The 25,601-nt window shown below is 45.8% G+C and overlaps 1 protein-coding gene across 4 annotated transcripts in view; it reads right to left on the reverse strand.

Annotated features, from left to right (window-relative positions):
• The window catches only part of USP9X (ubiquitin specific peptidase 9 X-linked), a 217,540-nt gene that overhangs the window by 12,207 nt on the left and 179,732 nt on the right, over positions 1–25,601 (reverse strand). For all 4 annotated transcript variants that reach the window (XM_054005771.1, XM_054005769.1, XM_054005754.1 and 1 more), the window contains 3 exons: positions 11,875–12,004; positions 9,575–9,760; positions 2,009–2,229 (listed from right to left, as the gene is read on the reverse strand). In XM_054005771.1, the coding sequence (XP_053861746.1) occupies positions 2,009–2,229; positions 9,575–9,760; positions 11,875–12,004 (537 nt within the window). The remainder of the gene's footprint in view (positions 1–2,008; positions 2,230–9,574; positions 9,761–11,874; positions 12,005–25,601) is intronic.

Consider the following 25,601-nt stretch of genomic DNA (forward strand, 5'->3'; position numbering starts at 1 on the left):
TTTAAAAAGGAAAGAAACTGACTAAAAATGAAACTAAGAAAAAATAACACTTCAAAAAATGTGACACCCAAACTCTGAGGGGAGGAAGGTGGGTGAATGAAAATATAGCTTCAGAGAAGCAGAACAACAAGAAAATACTTTCTATTACAATTCTTGCTTCTGGATATTAAGCCGCATAAAGGTTATCCCAAAAGAAAAAGTAAACTGCAAATAGTTGCAAAAAGCAGTAATATTAATGTCAATATTGTTTTTTAAGATACCACTGGACATTCCAACCTATATGATGAATATAAATGTCACAGGGAATAAAACGAGTCCAACTTAAAATAAGTGACATCCAAAAGTAAAACAAAAAACTTCTACTGGGGTGGGAAAATGTGACCTTCCTTACCTAGAAAAGAATTTCTAGAGTAGAGCTTGGAATCCAAAACCAGATTCCCTCCTAAGACTGAATCCAAGTAAATATGCTTTGTATAGGTGAGAGAGGACTATATAGCTGCTTTGCATACCTTTGCAAGAGAGACATGTCAGATAGGCAATGGTCATAGCTTTGACTCTAACCAAGGGAGCCTTGATATGGCTGGCATGAAGATGGAAAGCTAAGTCATTATGAAGGTGCCTGGCAGCAGCTTCACGGTTAGCTTTGCATTGCAAAATAGACTTAAAACAGAGAATAATTTCCTGTTTCTCTTTAAAAGTAGGTGGTCCAAATGGTGTGAAATTTCACAATAAGTTAGTTTGTACTCCCTTCAATTTTCTGTGTGGATTTTGTTTGGTTTCTCTTCATACATTTTTAAAAAGAAGTCTTAAGTTGGGTTCTGGCTGAAAATTTCCCTAATTTTTCATTGTTGATGACAGACAATGCTTTTTAAAAAAGAGCTATCTACAAAGAACCTACCAGAGAAGTGGGTTTGAGAAAACCAGTGCAAAGGAGAAGGGTTTGTTAAGTGTTGGATTTAAGGTAATTTTTAGCCATTATTCACATTAAAACTGGAAGTTTACATACTGTGCATGCAAGCCTGGTTGATGGGAAGGACCCAACTCTCACAAGCCCAGATGGTTAATGGGAGGGGCCTGGCATGTGAAAGTATGACTCGTTGAAGGGGGTACACATACCCTTTAATCATCCTTTATTAAACTACTACTACACCCAATATCCATAATCAATAGAGTTGGGGGGAAAATCTGGTAAAGGGGTGAATGCTGAAAGATGAAAATGGTGCATGGTGTGGTGCACGGTAGTTGTGGTAAAGATTAGGTGGGTGCTTGTGAGTGGAGTGTAGGTACCATTAGGCAGCTTAACTTTTGTTTCTTTGCTTGTGTGTGTTTGGATCAGGCATACTGAGTGTGTAGGAACTCTAAGTGCTTTACAATGGACTTCATGTATTAATAACAAAAAAGATGCATGATACCTAGTTAGACAGTCCTTTTAGTAATAACACTGCCCAGTGAATTGCTGCCAAAGGAAACTAAGTAGGGTGGACTTTCTAAGGGTTTTAGTTCACTTCAAATAATCCCCCCTAAGATCTTTTGGCATCAAGCATATGGAGAATGTTCTCACTGGAATGGGCATGCCAGGTAAAAAACAGTACTGAGCAGATGACCTAGCAGGTACACTGAAGTTTTGCAACATATTGACTGGAAACAAAAAAGGATACTTGAAGACATGAATCAATGAAACTGCAGCTCCTTTGCTGACTGTGGCTAGGAGGGAACTAGCCAGTTTGTGGGTAGACACACACAAAGGCCAGTTTGATCTGGTTGTGCTATATCCTGTTATCATTGCCCTTGGGGCTCCTAATTTTTAGGATCTGGGGGAAATTTTACAGTACTTCAATATGAAGCCCCAAGAGAAAATCCTAGCAGAAGGCATCCAAAGAGAAGTTTATTTATCACATATCAATACAATATCTCACATGGATATCACCTCTCCCTATATGGCATATTTTTACACTTACATATGCCCAAACTTATCCCATTTGCTTCCCTGATTTTTATTTTATTTTACCTGCCAGAGAAGTTCACTTAGGACAGTGGAAGAGAACTGAGGATTTTCCCAACAACAGAAACGAAGCAATTTGATGGTCTCTTCTGAGTTGCTGCAGTCTTCAATAATTTTCTTCACATAGCTAGTTCGTACAAACAAAATGTCTGCCACGTTCTGCTGAAGTGCCATTATAGGTTGCGATAAATTAGGATCACCATAAGGGTTTGAAAGTGGGGGATTACCTGGAACAAACAAACAATACTGATGAAACAGTACTTTTTACTATAAACAAATACATATTTAAACTCTGGGACTAACAAATGAAAGACACATGGTATAGACAATGGAAAGACTTAAAAATAAGCTACTGAACTTACAATAAACTATCCCCTCTGCGAAAAATTCTCTGGTATAAAGAGCTAGATTCTATGACACTGAGGCAGGGGAGTTGTGTGAACTACCTCTTGTGGGGCATTACCACAGTTGAGGTCACTGAAAGCATTGGAGCTCCTCTGGTATATAAGGGAATGACTTGTTGGCAGGGTGTCCTCAGTGAGGGCCCTTCAACTTTGGAATACACTCATTGTCCCACTTGTCTAAAATAAGCCCAAATCTGTTTAATTTTAGAGCATGCTGCAAAATCCAACTGACAATTGGGAGAAGGGTGTCTGTGATGGTTCGAATGCATATAGTTTTTTTTGGAGGGGGGGTGGTCATTGGTGAGGAAGATAAGAGGCGGTGCAGGAACTGAGGTTGGGGGGATTTAGTTCTGTGGACTTGTTTTGTACAGAGAAAAGTTCTTTCTTTGTTCCTGGTGTTTTGATTTTAGTTGGATTATACTTAGGGTGACCATATTTCCTTATGCTGAGTAAGGGACACCTGGTAAAATCACTCATATTCAAGCGAGTTCAATGGCAATCAGAGATATGCAGTACAAACATTCACATTAACATTAAGTTGACTGAGCTCCTGTTAAAAAGAAATACTGCATAATACTTTCTTATTTTTAAGGCTTTAGGGTTCATATGGGGGGAGAGAGAGAGAGAGAGAGAGAGTGTGTGTCCCCGTCCAGCACTCTCTGCCCTCCATGCCTGGCTGGGCCCCCGGGACGGACCCGCCTCTCTTGGTACGTGGCGTTGCGTCTTCCCGAGGAAACAGGGGAGGGGGGGAAAAGGTGAGCATGCAGGGTCACATGTCCCCTCCCTGATTTCTGCCAGGATTTACACAAGAATGTGGCCAGCAGCAGCCTTTCGGCACAGTGCGAGAGGGAAGGGACGGGAGCTGCTTCCAGCTGCAGGGGACGGGTGTGTGACCTGACCAGTGTCTTTGCAGAGCTTATCCCTTACCCTCTCTCCCCCACCCCCATGGCTGAAAGCACCTTGTCTGCATAGTGTTGAAAGGCAGCTAACAGCTGCCTCCTGTCCCCAGGCCACAGTGCGGACAGGAAAGGACAGTTACCTGTTTCGTAACTGGCGTACTTCGAGAGGTGTTGCTCCTGTCTATTCCACAGTAGGTGTGTGTGCTCGCCACGTGCACTGGTGCCGGAAGTTTTTCCCTTAGCACTACCCATAGGAGGGGAGCACCGTTGCGACCCCTGGAGTGGCGTCTCTATATCGCGCTATAAGGGGAGCTGCGTACTCGCCCCACCATCGGTTCCTTCTTGCCAGACAACTCCGACAGAGGGGAAGGAGGGAGGGATGTGGAATAGACAGGAGCAACACATCTCGAAGAACACCAGTTACGGAACAGGTAACTGTCCTTTCCTCCTCGAGTGATTGCTCCTGTGTATTCCACAGTACATGACTCCAAGCTATACCTGACGGAGGTGGGTAGGAGTTTAAAGGTTAGCGGGACGGAATACCATCCTACCAAACCCGGCGTCATCCCGTGCTTGGGAGATGATCGCGTAGCGCGAGGAAAAAGTGTGGACAGATGACCACGTGGCCGCCCTACCTATGTCCTGGATAGGGATGTGGGCCATATAGGCAGCCACGAGGCTTGAGCTCTTATAGAATGCGCTTTCACTATAGGCAGCGGGGGAACCCCAGCTAAGTTGTAACACATACGTATGCACGAGGTGATCCAGCAGGAAATGCGCTGGGTGGAAACTGATTGTCCCCTCGTCTGTTCGGCCGATGCAATGAATAGTTGTGAGGACTTCCTGAACGGCCTGGTTCAGTCCAGGTAGAAGGCCAGCGCTCTATGTACATTTAGAGTGTGTAGGCGGCGTTCCTCGTTAGAAGAATGGGGCTTAGGACAGAGTACTGGCAGGAAAATGTCCTGATCCATATGGAAGGTGGAGACCACCTTTGAGAGAAAAGCAGGTGTGGACGAAGCTGGATCTTATCCCTGTGAAAAAACATATACGGGGGTTTCGAGGTCAAGGCCCTGAGTTCCGAGACCCGATGGGCTGAGGTGATAGCCACCAAAAATGCCACTTTGCATGATAGGTGGGACCAGGAACACGTGGCCAAGAGAGGACCCATGAGGTGGGATAACACTAGGTTCAGATCCATTGCGGGACCGGGGCCCTGGCGTACGGAAATGCTCGATCTAGGACTTTTAGAAAGCAGGAGATCTTTTGATGGGAGAACACTGATTGACCTTGCACCGGAAGGCCGAAATGGCCACTAAATGAACCCTGACGGAGGCAGGAGCTAGTCCTTGAGTCCTAAGGGACAGGAGGTAATCTAGAATAAGCTGGAGGGATGCGGATGATGGGGAGGCGCCTCGCTCTCCCGCCCACCTCGAGAACCTAGACCATTTGGCAAGGTACATGCGCTGTGTGGACGGCTTTCTGCTCTCCAACAGAATTCGTTTTACATCCTCCGAGCACCTTCCCTCCTCCTCGTTTAACCTTGGAACAACCACGCTATCAGGTGGAGCGCTGCCAGATTGGGGTGGAGAAGGCATTCCTTCTCCTGGGAGAGGAGGTCTGCGCGAAGCGGCAGCCTCTGGGGGGGGGGGGGGGGGGGGCCGCTAAAAGTTGCAGAAGGGTCCCGTACCAACGATGAAGTGCCCAACCCAGGGCTATGAGGATAACCCTCGCCCGTCTGCCTTTACTTTTTGCAGAACCTTGCCTATCAGTGGGAAGGGAGGAAAGGCATAGAACAGTTGGTCTGACCACCGGAGGAGGAACGCATCCGAGATGGCCCCCCTTTCCGCCCCTGCCCTGGAGCAGAACTGGGGGCAGCGTTTGTTCTGGGCTGGGAATACTGGGAGGCCAACCAAAGTCGGAGGGGCCTCATTCTGAGTCTGGCATGTTGCACAACGGATGTGCATGCTGCCACATGACCTAGGATTTGAAGGCATACTCTTGCCGTCGTCACGGGGAAGGCCGGGACCGAGGCTACGAGACCTTTGAGTGTCTCGAATCTGTCCCGGGGAAGAGAGGCTGTGGCCTTTAGGGAGTCTAGCAGAGCCCCTATGAAGTGTATGCGCTGAACAGGTACCAATGTGGACTTGGCCTTGTTCACCACTAGGCCCAGACCCACGCATGTGGACAGGAGAAGTTGCATCTGGGCCTGCACCTGGGACCGGGAGCTGCTCTTGAGGAGCCAATCGTCCAGGTAAGGGAAAATTTGCAGCCCGTTCCTCCGGAGGTGGGCTGCCACCACTGCCATGCATTTGGTAAAAACCCTGGGGGCCGCTGAAAGGCCGAAGGGGAGGACTGCAAACTGGTAATGGTTCCACCCTACCAGGAAGCGGAGGAAGCACCTGTGACTCTTGAAAATATGGATGTGGAAATACGCATCCTGGAGGTCCAGGGACGCAAACCAATCTTCCGGGTCTAAGGAGGGGATGATGGAGGTCAGGGATACCATGCAGAACTTGTAGCGGACCATAAACCTGTTGAGGTTCCGCAGGTCAAGGATGGGCTGGAGCCCGCCTTTTACCTTTGGAATCAGGAAGTACTGGGAGTAAGATCCCTTGCCCTGAAATTCCGCCGGTACCCTCTCCACCGCACCTAGGTTGAGAAGGCGCACCACCTCTTGGTTTAGGAGGGCGGCACGTTCCCGGTCCCCGAGGTCCTCCCGGGCAGGGGATAGTGGAGGGGGGGGAAAGGTGAACTGAAACATGTAGCCCCTGGAAATCATGCTGAGGGGCCACTGGTCCGACGTTATACAGGACCACTGCACTCTGAACACAGATAAATGGTTGCAGAACTTTATTAACTGGGGGGCGTCCGTGGCAACAGGCCCGGTGGACCCCCCCCCCAAAAGATCCAAAACCGCCTCTTCCCCTGCCTCTTGCCCTTCGAGGGGCCTGGTCGCGGGGCTGAGCGGGACTGACGCTGAGACCTGCATCTCTGCTCACTCGGTCGCTTAGGAGCGGGTTCATATCTGCCCCTAGCGGGGGGAGCGGAGGTCTGCGGACTAGGTTTGTCCTTCGCTGGCGGGACACATAGGCCCAGAGTTTGTAGGGTGGTACGGGAGTCTTTCATCCCATGCAGGCGAACATCGGTTTGGTCCGCAAACAGTGCTTTCCTGTCGAAGGGAAGGTCCTGCATCAGAGACTGAGACTCTGCAAACAGACCAGACAGGAGAAGCCACGACGCCCTTCGCATGGATATGGCCGACACCATAGAACGGGATGCCGTGTCCACCGCGTCCGAGGCGGCCTGGAGGGCTGCTTTCGCCGTTGCTGCCCCTTCCTCAACCAGAGCCTTGAACTCTTTCTTGTTTCGCTCTGGGAGAAGAGGCTTGAACTTCGGTAGAGACCCCCACAAGTTAAAATCATAGCGGCTCAACAGGGCTTGGTGATTGGCCACCCGAAGCTGAAAGCTCGCAGAAGAATAAGTTTTCCTGCCAAAAGAATCAAGTCTCTTGGCGACTTTGTCTTTGGGGGTGGATGCAGGCTGGCTGTGGCGTTCCCGATGGTTGACTGACTCCACCACCAGGGAATTAGGTGCCGGGTGGGAGTACAGGTACTCATGTCCCTTAGCCGGAACAAAAGTACTTTATGTTGGCCACACCTTGGTGAAGGGGTAGGGCCACACGGCCCGGTGCCAAGGAGGACAGCACATTGAAAAGAGTGTCCGATGGCTCCTCCATCTCCTCAGCCTGGAGTTGGAGATTCGAGGCTACCCTTTTGAGGAGCTCCTGGTGAGCTTTAAAGTCCTCCTGTATAACGGACGGAGGTGCCGCTATGGTCTCCTCCAGTGCCGGTGAGGGAGCCGGTCCGGCTACCAAGTCGTCGGGAGGTGCTGCTGGTTCGACTCCCAAGACCGAGTCCGGGCCCAGTGCCGCCGGTTTGGTGCCTGTCGACTTCAGACTCTGTTGAGGGGGAGACACCGAATGGGTCTGGGACGCCCCGGCGACCGAGCGGTCTCGCCTGGGCAGGCAATTGTGGCCACAGTGCCCCTTGCCACTGACTGGCTTGGGCGCCGAGCGGTGCAGGCTGTTCTTGGAGCCCGGTGCAGCTTGGGGACAGGTGGCTGGGTGCCAAGGTCACCGTTGACCGCACAGTGCCGTAGGAACGACGGGAGGCTCTACGGTCGTGCCGGTGCCGGCCTAGAGATCTGGACTTCGACAACGATGAGGAGCGGTACTCAGCCGAAGTGCTGCTCTCATAGTCGTCCCGGCAATCGTAGCTACGATGCTTCGGTGCCGGTAATGGCTGAGGAGAGCTCCATCTATGGTGTCTGACGGAGCGGGCACTCGAGCCCGAGTGTCCATAACAATGGCGCTGGGATCTGCTCCTGTAGCTCCTATCCGAAGAGGAGCGTCGACGCCGCTTGTCTCGATGCCTGTGCTCCCGATGCAGAGTGGAGGACCTTCGAAACTCCCGCCCGGGCAAGTCAACCAGTCTGATTGGAGTGGAGGGCTGACGCGAGCTGTGTGAGGACGTCGAACAGGGTGCATGGTCCTCAGAGCGTGGGCTGTGTCTTGCCGGGGAGGGCTGGTGTGCTCCCAACGGCGGCTTCCCTTGGGACTGGGGGCCTGTCTTGGGTGGCGTACCCGGCACTGGGAGGGAGAGGCTGTCATGTGCGGCCTGTGCAGCCTCTGGCATCGACGGCATTCTCACCATGGGAGAGGCATGCGCAGACAGGACTGGGCTACTCCGCTCAGCGAGAGTCGGAGGTCTGGGTCCCGAGGGGGATTGTGGGCTGCCCAACTCGGGTCCGGCCTCACCCCTGTCCTTTTGTCGGTGCTGCTGAGTCTTCCCTTGCTTCTTAGCGGGTGAGCGGTGCCGACTGGTGGAGGGCGCCTCGCTCCGCACCGAGGATGCAGTACTCGGTGCTGAGTCCGATTGGCGCGCCGGTGCCGGGGCCAACGCAGATTCCATTAGCAGGGCCCGCAGCCAGATCTCTCTCTCACGTTTCGTTCGAGGCTTGAACGACCTACAGATCTTACAGTGATCGGTTACGTGAGCCTCACCCAAGCAGCGAAGACACTGAGTGTGCGGGTTGCTTCTTGGCACAGAACTGCGACAGGAGTCGCATGACTTGAAGCCTGGGGCATGCCCCGCACCAAGCAACTAACTAAAGAAGTTATCCAGCTGTGGAGAAGATGAGTACTACTAAGACTACTAGAAGGGCTACAGCAAGACTGGAACACAAAGTTCCGACTACCTTCACTGGTAGCAAGAAGGAACTGAGGGTGTGGGGAGTGCACAGCTCCCCTTATAGCGCGATACAGAGGCACCATTCCAGGGGTCACAGCGATGCTTCCCTTCTACTAGTACTGCTAAAGGAAAAACTTCCGGCACTGGTGCACGTGGCGAGCATGCACACCTCCTGTGGAATACACAGGAGCAATCGCTCGAAGAAGGGGTTAAGCCTCAAGGATGAATTGTGCACCAGGGCCCAGGGGAATCTGACTGCAGGGGCTTCATGGAACCTGGCCAGAGAGGTGACTCAGCAGGGGAGGGGGCCTAGGGGACAGAGCAGCCGCACACTCCCTAGGGAGAGGACCCAGGACGTGGGGAGGAAGGGAATGAAGAGGGTGCTAAGCCCCTGTCAAGGAGGCTGCAGTGGAGTGGGCAGGTTTGGGGTGGGAACAGGATGGAAATCGCTTCCCTCCCGCCACTCCAGAGCTTAACTGAGGGGTGCAGAGGCTTCCCTTTGCCAGCGCTGTGCGAGGCTTTGGCACATGCAGGGCTCGGCTCCTTCTGGCCAGTGCCCCAGGCTGCAGGATCTTGGGCTTTTCCGAGGGCGCTGGCTCAGCAGAGGTAAGTTTTAGTTAAATTTTCATCAGGTATGTCAGTTCAACTCCATTAATTTGAATGAGAAGAATTTAGCCCAGTCTTTATAAACTAAAACATCTAATTGCAATAGGTTTGATATTAATAGTTCCTCTACACCCTCCTAACTGTGTTCTTTTAAAAGGCCTAAACAGACTTAATGGAGAATGATTTGTAGTTTTAGTGGGATATGTATATCAAGATAGGATTTGGCCACTGCAGAATCAGGAAAATCTTTATTGCAAAATGTAAGAAACTGCTAAATATAATATATAACAACCCCCCTAAGACTATTGCTCCAGTAAGTACATTTAATAAAAAGTGAAACACCACATACACTAATAATTTACTAACTTATAACCAATGTTTTCAATTAAAGAAAACTTGTAAAATTCACTATACCATTGATAGAAGACTGCATACGTGATGACACATTGCAACAACGGATTAGCTGTGACACTACAGTGTACAATTTTCCCAGTTCAGCATACTGATATTTGATTGGAGGGCCTGGGCCTTCATCCAGAGCCACAAGCATGAACGTTGCAGGTACACTTAGTTTCAGAAGTTGTGTCTTTTCTGCTACACCTTCAGAGGGGACAAAAAAATTACACCTCATGGATAGTACTGACAACAATATGTTTTTATAAGCTTAATTGTTCCTGTTCTTATATAGTTTGATTTTTTGGTAAAAAATTCTGAAAAATTTGAAAAAAGTCATTTTTCCATTGCTGGTTCTTATTCATGCTCTCAGTTATACATTCCTTCTGGGAGGGAGATGGGGGCAGGGGGAAGAAATTGGACTAGATTCTTATTAGGGTTTAGCTGAAAACTGCATATATCATCAGAATTGTGAACAAAAACATTTCCATAATGGTGCTCATTAGCGCTCACATAACTAGAGATCAGTTGCTAAGAACATAAGAATGGCCATACAGCGTCAGACCAATGGTCCATCCAGCACAGTATCATGTCTTCCAATAGAGGCCAATGCCACATGCTTCAAAGGGAATGAATAAAATAGGGTGATTATCAAGTGATCCATTCCCATTGTCCAGTCCCAGCATCTGGCAGTCATAGGCTCAGGGACACCCAGAGCATGGGATTACATCCCTATCTTGGCTAATAGCCACTGATGGACATATCCTATACAAACTTTTTTTTTTTTTTTTTAAAATACTTTTGGCCTTCACAACATCCCCTGGCAATGAGTTCCACAGGTTGACTGCATGAGTCTCAACTGTCTCCAATACTTTGCGGGAAGAAAGGTAAAGCCCACTTGTATCAGACTGGAAGAGAATCAGAATCCAAAGTGATCTAAGTTGTAGATCATTATTCGAGCGAAAACATGCCTTACAGTAACTTTATGCTTCATGATAACATATATAACTATCAGTCAGATTGCTAATCACAAAAAACTGACATTTTAAATGAAAAAGGATGTATCCAGTTGTGGACAAGCTTAATTAATCAAATCACAGTAAACAACTAAACATGTCACCAAAGGATAAACTGTGCTGACTGACTGAAGCACAAAATAGGTAAGCACTTAAGCCAATCAGAAAGCAGCAGGTCAAGAATGATAGTGAATAGCACCACACCGCATCAACATCAGTCATTAGAAAATGATTAACTTACATTATTTAATGAGTAAACAGCCACCACATATTCAGTACAGTAAAAATAAAGAGCCACTGTAGGCAAACATTGCCCCAAAAATCAATATCTAGATTTGAAAATAATCTTCTGTTTCCCAAGATTGCAAGGCTTGTTTAAGTCCAATTCTTAAGCTTGGCTCTCTGAATTGGTTACACGATGTAGTTAGAGTAGGGTGACCAGATGAGGGAAAGAAAAAAAAATTGGGACACATGGGGAGCGGGGGGGGAGAAGAAACAGAGTCAGTATCTGCTGGCGGTCGAAATGTGGGACACACCCTGTCTGGTCACCCTAAATTAGAGAACTCCTCAAAGTAACTGATTTGCTAAGCTGATTTTTGCCTGAGCATAATTGCTTATCTCATTATAATAAGACCACGGCAACATGATTAGAGTAACAAATTGTGAGACTCATCACAATGCTTAGTCTTTATATAAACACTTTACACTGTCTTAACACTGTACAAACTTTAATTAACCTCTCTCCCCCCAACCCCTCGAAGGTATGTACTAAAGTTTTTAATGTAATTTAAAATTGTGATATGATGTTCAGCACCTGGAGCAATTTGGCAGGGGGCTATTTGTAAAAACAATATTACTATCACCATTTTAGGATAGAGGAATCAGAGGTTAACTGACTTACTCAAGGTTAGCAAGTCTTCTGCTGACCTGGTATTGTAAGTTTATTGTCCCAATCTTTGACTACTAGACCACACTGATCATGCACAGTCTAGTGAGACTTTGGGCAAACCATTTAGCCTCTCTATGTCTCACTTTACTCAACTGTAAAATGGGACATTATTTCACAAAAGTGTTGTAAAGTTTCATACACCCATTGTCAGAAATGTTTTGAAATACTCAGTTGGAAGTGCTACATAAGTACCTAATATTCTTAAAAGTATTAACACCCCCACAATTACAATATGGCCTGCAATTTTTTATTGATCCTGGTCATCTCATTACTTGAGTCAGCATGGTTAGTTTCCTATATGTAAAAACAGAGTGCCTCACAGCAACACCATTAAGCATATTTCATAAACAACTTACCTAGGTTGGCATACATCACAAACAGATTGAAATACTGTTGCAAATGGCGCCCATGCTCAGATACTTCCCTTCTAAGAAGGTTTAGTACTGCTCTCAGCAAGTGATCACTCAAACTTAAGTTATCATAGGCCTGCAAAACAAAAGAGTTCTAACATTAATGGCAGTTCCTGAACAGTTTCCATTCAGTAAATCCATACATGGGAGCTCAATACCTGATTACACTGTCAGCCTATTTAGGTGTCATTTTTCATGCAGCGAACTAGTATAAGGTGAAGCCCTTTTAAAGTGGAATAGTTAAAAAAACCACGTCTATGAAATTCTATGACAGCTTCAATTACTGGGTCCCAAGTGAGAGAAATAAGAATGCTCCACAGAACTCGACAAAAGAAAAATATTCACTGCTTTCCTATTAAGATGCAGTACATACTTTGGGAAAAACACAAGTACCCAAATTATAGTAGTTTTTTTTTCATCAAAAATGTATAATTATAAGAAAAACCCATTCATAACTAGTGAGAAAGGAGGATGGACAAGCGATATTCTACTATAAACAGACTTAAGGGAAAAACAACTGCTTGCATGTATTTTGATCTTCTACTGAACTTAAGAACTTAAGATAGACCTGAACTATTGGAGAATAAATCCAGTTATGTATTTAAAATAAATGACCTGTATATTTAGAATGTGACTAATCATCATAGATAATGCAATAAAAATAATCGATGTTCCTTAGCAAGAGTAAACAGCCTCCAATAAAGTAAAGAATTAAAGGACATAACTCTTAATTTTTTCTCCAGGGAATTAACAGTGAACAATTTTAATATTAAGTAAAAGTTCATATACCAACATACTGAAAAACCTCTCCAGATTTAGCACTGGTACCCATCACTATACTACCTGAGCACATCACAGGATCATAGCTGGTATAAGTGAGGTACCCTTGTGAACTTCATTAAGTCTTTGGCTCTTCTCCCTTTCTCTGGTTATGGGAAGCACTATCTGAGTGTGGGTCCCCCCCCCTAATTTTACTGAGGATTTTTTGCGGGGAGGAGCGGGATAGGGTTTGATTGTGGCAGAAAAGGTTTATCAAAGGATCTGCAGCATTCCCTACACGTAGTCACACTATTGATTAGACCCATCTTCTGTGTAAGTTTGTTCACTGGCTGGGTCACCTCAACCACTAATGGCTTAACTCCAGCTCTGATATGCTTCCTTCTAGGCTTTGTGATTTGCAATGTCCAAGGGTGTATCTGTCTTGGCAGGTCAGAAATGGGAGATATGGTCTCTAATGTAGCTGGGATATGATCCCTTAGTGGCATTCCCAATCAGGACCAAGGTGCTGAACTGGCATGAGAAGGAGCAGGAGCCAGTGGAGAGAGTAAAGTACAGGAGTGCTGTACTTATGGCAACCTATCTCATGGAGAAGAGGGCAACTGCATTCTGTGCAAATTGGAGCGTTTGAATTGTTTACATAGTCAGCTTCTGACACAGTGACTAATTCAACCTGGAGATAACAAATCTCTGCATTACTGTGGCCACATCCTTATCTGGAAGGAAGAGGTGAATTTTCCTAGAAAACTGGAGGTGGAACATGTGTTTGTCAGTGATGCAACCTGATCATGCAGGCTCAATGATAAGCTAAAAAGGACCCCAAAGCTTCTCACCCCTTTAATGAATTGTGTGTGTGTGTACGTACACAAAATTAGATATTTTTCATTGTTGTAACCGTGTTGGTCCCAGGATATTAAAGAGACAAGGTGGGCGAGGTAATAGCTTTCATTAGACCAACTTCTGCTGGTGAAAGACAAGATTTAAAGCTACACTGAGCTCTTCCTCAGGTACGTGAGAGAGACAAGCTTTCAAATCTACCTGAGAAAGAGCTCTGTGTAGCTCAAAAGCTTACCCCTCTCTCACCAACAGAAGTTGGTCAGTAAAAGATATTATCTCACTCACCTTGCCTAATACACAAAATTAAACAGATGGTGGAAACAGTTGATCATTCAATCCGGAAGATAGACCTTTGTTGTATAGTACTGAAAGGCTAAACCTTGCTTCATTGCAAAGAACTGCCTATCTTAAGTACTCAGAGTTTGTGGTTCTTTCTGTATCATGACAAAAGAGCAAGCCTCAAGATCATTCAGGGCAGTCCTGGAATGTTCTAGGGCACTAGTCTTCATCTAGAGATTGGTTCAAACAGTTCCCATCCACCACCTTCTTGCTTCATTTTCCTATAAAGGTGAGTTGCAAGACTGGGTGATAGTTGGATGAATGTTTAGCCTTTATATATCATGTTATACATCTTCAAGTCACTTCACAAACACTATCAATCCTCAGTGTCTCTCAAGAATTATAGGTAAATGGTACCCATATTTTGAAGAGAGGGAACTGAAGCAAGAGAAAAGTGACTTGTTCAAAATCTGAGTGGGTGGCAAAGCCTCAAGTTCCAAAAAACAAACAACCCCTCCCGCCCCCCAAGTTTCAGACTCCCAATTCTGAGCTCAAACTGCTGGAAAACACGGTCTTCTGCTTTCTTCTATGACTTCAGCGTCAAGCAGTGCCTTCCCTAAGCAGCAGTGGCACTTCAGCATATTTCATAAAGTCAGCTCTGTACCCTACACTAAGGGATTAATAAATCAATCCAACCTGTTACTAACTCAATGTTGACTTTCACTAGCCATCAGCAGCTAGGATTTCCACCCACAGGCAGTGGACTTAAATCCATAATGGATTCTCCAGACATTGTGAGGTAAGATTACTAAATAAATGCAGTGGATGTATTCATGCCTTCTCACTGGACAACAGTCTGTCTACACTGAGACAAACTGAACAATGAGACTTCTTGACACACCAATTAACTAGACTCTTCACCCGAAGAACAGCTCCAATCAGTAATGGCAAACCATTTATATTTGCATTGATTACAGCTTTATGAAATGTTTCCTAGACTCTACTGAGTGCTCCTCTGATCATAACTTCATTGTTCACTCTGCTTGTGACTCATGGTCAGAACAAGTAAGAGAAAAGCCCCAAAGCTGAAGCAGCACTCTCGGCACTTCTAAAAAGTGCTATGCTGTGGCAGGCCATGACCAAAAAAATAATTTAAAAAAAGAAGTTGACTCATCACAATCCAGATGTGGCTCTGACTGACCACCTTAAACTTGGTCAGCATCTAGGATTAAAGACTGGAGATTCTGAAAAAGCAGAGACCCAGCACGTTAGAAATAAACCCTGATCTGTGGAGCCAAGAGTGACTGTGGTGGCTACTAATCTAATTTTGCAATTGAATTTGAGGCATAAAAAGAATGCACAAGAGTGTCCAGAATGTCTCTTAGTTATTGATACATTACCAGTCACTGTAATATCTAGTTGGTGACTTGCAGCAACTTGAAACATATACAACATTGATGAGACTAATACTGATATACTGCATAGATTCATAGACTCTAGGACTGAAGGAACCTCGAGAGGTCATCAAGTCCAGTCCCCTGCCCTCATGGCAGGACCAAATACTGTCTAGACCATCCCTGATAGACATTTATCTAACCTACTCTTAAATATCTCCAGAGATGGAGATTCCACAACCTCCCTAGGCAATTTATTCCAGTGTTTAACCACCCTGACAGTTAGGAACTTTTTCCTAATGTCCAACCTAAACCTCCCTTGCTGCAGTTTAAGCCCATTCCTTCTTGTTCTATCCTTAGAGAACAAGATGAACAAGTTTTCTCCCACCTCCTTATGACACCCTTTTAGATACCTGAAGACTGCTATCATGTCCCCTCTCAGTCTTCTCTTTTCCAAACTAAACAAACCCAATTCTTTCAGCCTTCTTTCATAGGTCATGTTCTCTAGACCTTTAATCATTCTTGCTGCTCTTCTCTGGACCCTCTCCAATTTCTCCACATCTTTCTTGAAATGCGGTGCCCAGAACTGGACACAATACTCCAGTTGAGGCCTAACCAGCGCAGAGTATAGTGGAAGAATGACTTCTCGTGTCTTGCTCACAACACACCTGTTAACACATCCCAGAATCATGTTTGCTTTTTTTGCAACAGCATCACACTGTTGACTCATTTAGCTTGTGGTCCACTATAACCCCTAGATCCCTTTCTGCCGTACTCCTTCCTAGACAGTCTCTTCCCATTCTGTATATATGAAACTGACTGTTCCTTCCTAAGTGAAGTACTTTGCATTTGTCTTTATTAAACTTCATCCTGTTTACCTCAGACCAGTTCTCCAATTTGTCCAGATCATTTTGAATTTTGACCCTATCCTCCAAAGCAGTTGCAATCCCTCCCAGTTTGGTATCATCTGCAGCCAATTCTGGTGTCCACATTTTAAAAAGGATGTTGAAAATTAGAGAAAATGCCTTAAGCTAAACAACTTGAGCCCTTTGTTTTTCAGTGTATCTAAAAAAGAACGAGGGTTGACTTGATTAGTGTATAAATTCCTTCACAGGGAGAAAATACTGAGTACTGAACAGGCTCTTAAATCTAGTGGAGAAAAGTATAACAAAACAATGTCTGGAAGCTGAAGCCAGATAAAAATCAGTGCCTAATTTCTAAATTTAATTGACCAGTGAGGGTAGATAGTCATCAGCCATTGAATAAACTACCAAGGGAAGTGCTGACATCTCTTGGTAACTTCAAATCAAGACTGAATGCCTTTTTGGAAGGTATGTTTTAGCCAAACACAATTAGGCTTTAGTCAAACAAGTTACTGGACTCAATACAAGGGTATCTGGGTGAAATTTAACAGCCTGTGATATACAGGAAATCAGATTAGATCATCTAATGGTCCCTTCTGGCCTTAAACTTCAAGGATCTTGCTCCACAATCACATCATCAAACCCAAGAGCTAGGTTTCAAAATCTCTTGGACTGAGAAGATGACATCCATTGTTCTAGTCAGACAAAAGAATAACTCTTGAAGCATTCTGGCATTATGTGGAACAGAGTCAAAAGAGATCTAAGTGAGTCTTTCCAGTTCTCCTTTAAATAGATTCTGAACACGAGTAAGACAAATCCCTGAGAGAAAGCTACAGAAAAAATTTAGGTGACATTAGATGTCTGCAGGCTTTTGGTCACCTTAAGGTCTTCAGTAAAGCAGACAACAGGTAAAATAAACAGCAAAAGACAGAATGAAGTACCTTAAGTGCCAACTGAAATAGGTGAGTAGCTATTGCTAGCCTGGAAAAAAGACTTCTTTAAAATTTGTCCATGCTTTTGGTTAAGGAAATTAGTCAAGTAAACATAAATAAAGGTTCTGAAACCCCAGACTGTCTTGGAACAGAACAGGGGTGGCCAATCTGCACCTGAGAAGGAGCCAGGGCATGGCAGGTTCAGGGAAGGGGGCAGGAAGGAGCGAGGGCCTTGGGGGAAGGGGTGAAGTAGGAGCAGGGCCTGTGGCAGAGTCAGGGGTTGAGCAATGAGCACCCCTTTCCCCCCAGCATATTGGAAAGTTGGTGCCTATAGCTCCAGCCCTGGAGTTAGTGCCTATGCAAGGAGCCACATATTAACTTCTGAAGAGTCGCATGCGGCTCTGGAGCCACAGGTTAGCCACCCCTGGAATAGAACATATACATTGCGAGACAGATTGACACTTAGGTTCCAATCCTGGAAACACTTGTGAATAGTCCCAATGAGTTTAAGGGAATGACTCATGTGCTTAAAATTACATACATGGGTAAGTGCTGCAGGACTGAAGTCTTAAATAAGCACTACAGCAATCATAATGGTTCAGGTGCTTTGGTACCTCACATGACATAAATGAGGAGACAGAATGAGATGCCCCTACGAGCTAATCTCTGGTAGACATCTAGATTAGAGAACATCTTTCCTCAATAGAGTCTGAATCGCTTGATATTAAACTGATGGAAATCTGCCCCCCAAAAACTTCAGGGTATTTAGCAGATTTGCAAACTTTCAGCTAAAAGACAATAATAACTGATAACTAAATTAGTCTTAATGTATCTGTAGAACTGTAGCATGTATGGGCCATAATCATGTATCAGGACCCGATTGTACAAGGCACTGTACAAACAGAACAAAAAGATAGAACGCAAACTCTTCAAGGCAAGGACTAAGCAAATCTCAGTAGACTACAGTGCATGGTCATATAGGAATATGGAGATATGCCTTTACCAGGTCCACAGAAGTCCCCTTGAGACAGATGTTACCACCAAATCTGGAATTTTGTTTTCTTCATCTGCTTGAGATCTAGAATGGCTGACCCTGTTTGCTTCTGGGCAATGAAGAAAATGGAGCACAGTCCTAAGGGAATAGTTTCTATTGATCCTATGTCCAGGAGATGAAGAAGTTACTCACCTGATGCAGTAATGATAGTTCTTTGAAATGTGTCCCCCTATGAGTGCTCCACTGTATGTGTGTCTGTGTCCCTGAGCAGCTGATCAGAGAACTTTGGTAGCAGCGTCAGTTCAGCCAGCACATGCGCTGCTTCCCATCTGCCATGGGGCTAGTTAGCATGGGCGAACCCTCCCCTCAGTTCCTTCTCTACCACTGAGTCTAGTAAACTACTAGAACTCCAAAGTAGAGGGGAGGATGATGGGTCGTGGAGTACCCAGAGACACACATCTCGTAGAACCATCATTACTGCACAAGGTGAGTAACTTTGTATTCGAGTAGTATCCCTATGGGAACTCCACTGTAAGTGACTCCTGAGCAGTGCCCACTACTAGAGGCTGGGACTTCGGAGTTGAGTTTGATATGGATGATAGAGCTGTGGGGCACCAAATTTGGTATCTGGAGCTGAATCCTCCAGGATGGCATAATGTTTTTCCAAGGTGTGTGCAGATGCCCACTTAGATACTCTGTAGTTTTCTGATAGAGGGATAAAGCGATGGACGAGGAGACTGACCTCGTAGAGTACCTGCGTACTGAAGATGTGTTGTTACATTACACAACTGTAACAGAGTTTAATACAGCTTGAGACCCACTTAGAGAGTCCTTGAGCTGAAATCGCTGTACCTTTTGGCTCATCTGTAATGGAGAGGAAGAGTCAGATATTCTGAAAACTCATCTGTCCAAATAGAAAGCCAAGGCTCTCCTCATGTCAAGCGTATGGAAGATGGCTTTCTTGTTATCCTGATGAGGTTTGGAATAAAAGGCTGGAAGCTGAATAAGCTGATTCATGCGGAAGTCACCTTCGGAGTGAACTCTGGATATGGTCTAAGCGTGACTGTCAGGGAAGAACACAGTGAAAGGGGCATGCACCATCAGAGCCGTTATCTCCCCTATTCTTCTTGTAGAGTTGATGGCGATCAGAAACACCGTCTTCATGGAAAGGTGAGTCAATGAACAAATGGCCATAGGTTCCAATGGCAATCTAGTCAATCCTTCTAGCACTAGGTTGAGATCCCATTGAGGATTGGGAAGTCTGGGTTGTGGGAAGAGGTTTGCCTTTGAGAAACCTCTTTGTAGTCAGATGGGAGAAGATTGAGTATCCTTCTACCTGCTGGTGGAAAGTTGCAATTGCTACTAGATGACCTTTTGCAAACTAATAGAGTCCAGATTTCTTGAGAGTCAACAGGTAGTCCAGGATTACTGGAAAGGTGCCTGTATTTGGAGTCACACCTTTGGACTGGCATCAGATCAGAAATCTCTTCTATTTTTGTAGATGGGTACAATGAGCAGCTCCTTTCCTCCCGTGCCTCCTCTGAGCAAGATGTCTATGAGTTGGAACCATGAAGGAGCCATGCTTTGAGCCACAGAATCCACAGGATGGAATGTCTGTCTCCTGTTCTGCGATAGGAGGTAAGTTATGATTGAAATGTGGCAGTAAGCATCTTGGAGGTTGAGGGCCAAGAACCAATCTCCTTTTTCTAACGTTGGAATGATCTTTGATAACGTGACCATCCTGAACTTCTGAGCCTTGCTAAATTTGTTGAGGGCTCAGAAGTCCAGTATGGGTCTCCAACCCCCTTTTTTCTTCAATATCAGGAAGTAATGAGAATAGAAACCTCCACCCCTTAGATGTATGGGCACTGGCTCACTGAAGAGAGACAATGAAGGGTATTTGAAAGGGGGGAGGGAGAAGAAATGGATGGAGTATACATCCAAGATGATCTCCAGCACCAATTGGTCGGAGGTTATCCATTCCCAGGTGCTGCAGAATGGAGGGAGATGTTCCCTGAAGGGATGGGTGGGATTTTCCAGAGTGATGCAGCGGTGAGAAGAGTGTTCTATAAACACCTCAACCAACCTGTCAAAACTGTCTTTTCAAGGTGGAAGGTTGAGAGGAAGTTTGCTGAGATCCTGACGTCTTCCGTCTAGGGAACCTGGGGCTTCTTCCTTTCGGGTTCATATGATCTCTGTGAATATTGAAATGAATATTGTGAAGAGCAGAGCTTGAATGGAGGCTGACTACATTTTCTTTTGTATCCAGGAGTACAGATCCTGAGGGATCGAAGGGTGGCCCTGGAATCTTATAATGTGTGAAGGGAGGCCTGGGTCATCTCTGCAAATAGCTTCGTCCCTTTGAAAGGATGGTCCTCCACAATTAATTAGACCTCCTTTGGGGAGCCAGACAGATGAAGCCACGAAAACTGTCTCACAACAATAGCAGTAGAGATCAAACTAAGCTTGGCATAATTTTGATAGTCATATTTAGCCAACAAGGCATGACAGTTCGCTACTAGGAACTGGAGGGTGGCTGAGGAGTTCCTGCAAAAAAGGTCCAGCCGCTTCCAGTTACCGTCATAAGGGGTGGACTTAAACTGGTGTTGGTGTCCCTTAGAAATAACCGTATCCACAATGATCGAATTAGGAGGTGGGTGTGAAAACAAATTCCTGTGCCTTTCGCTGGCACATAATATTTCTTGCCCGCTCACTTGCAAGTTGGTGGGACAGATGTGGGAGTCTGCCATATTATCTGGGCAGGGTCCAATAGAGGCTCGTTAATAGGGAGGGCCACTCTGGAAGAGGTAGAAAAAATATAAAATGTCCACCAGCTTCTGGTGCGACTCAGTCACCCCTTACAGAGGTATTTGTAGTGCTCCTGCCACCCTCTGTGCCAAGTCTTGGAGTAGTTTAAAGTTATCAGCCCTGGATGGCGGAGGGGGAATCACCATCTCACATCAGATGACAACAACGAGAAGTGATTTCCTCCTCAACTTGGGCCTCCAGTTTCTCCCTTGCCTGCTCGGGGGTTCAGAGGCCCTTGAAGCAGCAGCTGAAGGAGGGTACTTTCTTGGCTACTGGTATGCCACAGTAGAGATGGAGGCCTGTTACCTTTGGACCTGCTAAGGATCCCAGTACAGCCACACTGATGGGAAAGGGCCCAGAGGTTAGTACCACGGCTGCCCAAAACCAGGGAGGCTGTGGGTCTGAGGGGCAGTATGCCTGATGGCAGGTAAGAAGAGTGAAGGGAAGCCAGGTCCTCTTGCTCACTTTCTGATTCCTACAATGAAAAGGGTGGTGTGCGGCAGGAAGTCATTGATGAAACAAGGGTTCTGGGTGAACTCGGTACCGGGGCCCCGGTACTGAGCAGAGGAGAATCTGGTGCTTCAGAAACTGAAAGATCCATTGTGCATTGGAAATCTGTGCGGATGGTGTCAGTGCTGAGAGACTTGTACCGACTGAGTCGAAGATGTGGACCTGACAGCAGTGTCCATCTGTGCCTGGCGTATCACCGGCAGTACCAATCTTGATGTCTGTACCAATGGAGCCTTCCGTAGGGTGGAACTATGTTTCTCATGCCTCCGTGGTACCAGTGCTTCTTTGCCTGCTCCCATTGGGTCTTTCTTTAGACAGCCTGACTTGCTCTGTCTGTTTGGTACTGCCCGTGCCCTGGGTACCAGATTTAGACAGCTACAGTGCCGTCGGTACTGCTGATAATGACTGAGCTGGAGATCACTTATGGCTTGGTCAGGACTCGATATGGGGACTCACAGACCTTTTCTTAAAAGCCTTACGTGAGGGGCTCATGGGCATCTGCCTGGGCTCACCTCCCTTCAAAGTAGACAGTTGCAGACATTGGGACTCTGGACGCTGAAGGGCTGACTCCATGAGTAGGAGTTAGAGCCTCAATTCTCTCTCTTTCCTGGATCTGGGCTTCAGTTGTTGACACAAGCCACACTTCTGTGGAATGTTTCTCTCTCGCAGGCAGAGAACGCACAGCGATTGTCCATTGGTCACTGATATAGATTCCTTACAATTAAAGGACTTTTTGAAGCCTGGAGAGCCAGGCATACCCTTGTCACAAGGTGGTTCCCTTCCCCCCCACAGGGGCTGGTGGATGGCAAAGTCCTTTTCTCCTCTTTTTTTTTTTTTTTTTTAAAGGCAACAGCCAAAATAAAATGTAAATGAAGTAAAGAAAAAAGGCTTCAAGAGAAGCTACAGATTAGCAATTTTAAGAGAGTTAATGATCTGCGGATAGACAATTATAGTTCCATCTCTAGCCAGGGCAGTTGAGAAGGAACTGAGGAGGGTTCGCTTGTGCACGTGTGGGCTAAAGGGACACTACTACCAAAGTTCTCGAATCAGCAGCATCGGGACTCAGACACACCTATAGTGGAGCACCCATACAGACACTAATCAAAGAAGCAGCAAGATTTTGTTTAACAATGGCTTACGTTTGAGGGGGTTGCTCAAGACGAGGGATTGGATTAAGAAGGGATGACGTGGAGCTCTTAGTTCCAGGAAGTATCTGCTACTTCTCTCACCCACTTGTCTGTGGTCGATCAAGGCCATTCTCTGAGAAGTGGAAAATTCTGACACCTAGATTCAGGTCTGGGTGGAGGCACATTTGTTTGTTCTCATAGTGGACTCAGAAGGGGTGGATCCACTTCTGGATTTTCCACCCCCATGCAGGGTTTCTGCCCTGATATACTCGTTGTCTTTTGTTTGATTCCTTTGTGAGGAGGATGGACAAAAGCAGCATTTTTGTCTGTTGCTGGGTTTTGTCGTCCCTCAGACTACTGGGTGGGGAGGGGCGAAAGTGTTTTGGTTTGGCTGTGCCTTTTGCCACTAGTTTTTCCCAAAAAGGAGAGAGCCTGGGAATTTAGATGAGCACAAAATTTGTTTAGAGTGAGCATCAACCTTCCAGGGACAAAGCCAGATGTGACAGCTGGCTGCTGAGGTGGATACCATGGCCCTGACTGAAAATCTCATTGTATCCATTGAGGCATTTGCCACAAAGGCTGTTGCTAGAGAAAATTTGCTTATGTGTAGACCAAAGGTCAGGATGGTCTGTCTTTCATGGCCTTAAGGTCAATCAGCTAAAACGTTGTGACTCTTGGAAAACATGTAGCCACTAGGGATGTTCTAAGGGTGGCTGATGAAGCCCCTTCTGCAGGTGGCTTTCATCTTTCTATTAGCTGGATTTTTGGTAAAGAAATCTCCTTCAGATGAGATTACCATATCTTTGCTAGAGATGCCACCTCAGCATCAATCTTTGGTATGTCTAATATTTTTTGGCTATTGCAACTTGTAATACCTAAGTACATGTCTGCTTATGCATTTACCCTTATCAGGGGTTTTCCACTCCTCTCTGATCACATCCTCAAAAAAAATGGATGTAATGGGACTAGTGTTTCAGGTAAGGATTTAGAAGGCAGGTTATTTACATTTAGGCTTGTCCCTCTGCCTTCTTAGATTGGATCTCAATTGTGGATGCAACATTTTGTACATGCTTTCAAACACTGGGGAGGAGGGGGCGGAGAAAGACCCTTTGAGCAGGATAGAGGAAAAAATGCAACAGAGCATGAATCTGAGAGGTCCCCTTCCTCAGTAGTGGAGCAGCTGTCTGAGTTAGAGAATGAATCTCTTAGGGTTTTTTTTTTTTTTTAAACTTTTCTTTTCCTTTTTTCTCTTTTTGGATTTTGTAACGTTTCTGGCCCGCTTTGTAAGCGCTGCCACCTTTCTGAAGCAAGCTTTATATGCAGTGCCGTAAGCGCTCTAGATACGTCTCCCTTAGTGTCCTCCCCTGTGGAGTCCCACTCCCTCTGCCAAGGGGATGGGATTTCATTGCTGGAGTTCTCCAATTCAAACTGAGAAGAGGAGGAACAGAGAACTTATACCTCATTTTAGGTCCAGGGGGAGTGGAAATCTGTAGATCCTTAAGGGTTTTTCCTTCCGGTCCTGTTCTGCCCCAGATTTACCCCCTGGGCTGGCCAGATAAAGTTCTCCTCAACCTTGGAATCGCGCTCTCTCTCTCTGTTGCCAGATCAGGCTTTTCTATGCTAGAATTGCAGCTTCTTGGGGCAGAAGGACCTAACGTGCCTGTCCAATTCAGAGTCCCATGCCCTAGCAGTGCAAAGGCTGGTTGGTTGAGAAAAAGGAGGGCATAACTGACCCTCCAAAGAGCCCGTAAAAGCGGTCTCACAAATAGCACATTGCTTGGATTTAGCTTGGTAGCTCTGCCATGCAGGGGCACTGAGCGGCACTAGAGTGCTGTCTCTGGGTGGTTAACACCATCTCACTGCTAAATAGCTGATCTAGGAAAGGGAGAAAATAGAAACCCTGTTCCCTAATACACACACACACACACACACACACACACACACACACACACACACTAATAAACTGACAAAGAAAAGTCAGGAGCAAAGTGAACCACCACATGACTGCTGAAGTGGAGGCAGACATTCTGGCAGCACACAGAAGGCCAGAAAAGCAGGCATGGCTAGCACAGGTTGTGCTACAGCTTTGAAATGCCTCCAGAAACTGCAGACTGGAGGGGAATATCCCGTATCTATCTGAATTGTGGGAGACACTGGGCTACAGAAAAGAGCCTACTATTTGTGACTCCTTATTTCACAGAACAGAAGCCTGTGCTTTTGATTCTGAAAGTCCTGGCTTCAGACTCTGGCTGACATCCCATAGTGGGATGCCATATATAGCAGTTCTCAAAACTAAGAGCAGGAGACCACTAAGTGAAGAACTGTAAGTGGTTCTGGAGAACTGCACTCAGTACCCGGTAGCGTTATTTGGAATCAGAGGACATTCCCACATTAATGACAGGGACACACAAAATGTGTCTGCACTGATTTCCAGAAAGACCTACAACCAGTACCTCCACCTTCGCCACCCCTTAAAAATAATCTGCTTTCTGCAAAGGAAGACAACAGCTGGGTTGCTAAGGAAGAGGGGAGGTAATAGGCTCAAAAATCCCAGCAGCAGATCCGTCTACTTACATTACAAAGGAACTTGGAGCTGCCCCATTTTTGCAGAATAGATTACACTTGAACAGAAAAAATGACTGTGGGAGAGAGGGGATAGTGCATCATTATTTATTACAACAGTGCAATAAATAATGCAAATGCAGAAGTTTTCATTCAGCTTTTAATATAAAAACAGCTGCTGGGTCTAAGTGCATAGCTGATGCATCAAATCCACCTGTAGCGACTATAAAAGGAGACCAAACAAGGATTATATAAAATTTGAACTGCCACATGAAGTAAAACTATCAGTGATTAAAACATGCCCAGCTTCATCATCACAGAGGCTCTACTGCTAAATTTTACACCATTTATCACTTTCTGAAGAATACAAGTTGAAAATTAATAAAGCCTACTTTCGCTGCTTTGATACTTACACTCTGTAGTTATTAATCTGAGGGAGTGAAGGTTTGTTTTTGGAATTGTAATAACTACAGCATTAATTTTATGCATCCAGACTGACCAGATAAAAAAGTAGTAAACTTTTTTCTTTTGAACTACATTGAAATCATGATTTTTGCTGCCTCTAGTGTTGCAGGAGTTTGAATGAAAAA

The sequence above is a fragment of the Malaclemys terrapin genome, chromosome 1 (genome assembly GCF_027887155.1).
Source record: "Malaclemys terrapin pileata isolate rMalTer1 chromosome 1, rMalTer1.hap1, whole genome shotgun sequence".
Classification (NCBI taxonomy): Eukaryota; Metazoa; Chordata; order Testudines; family Emydidae; genus Malaclemys; species Malaclemys terrapin.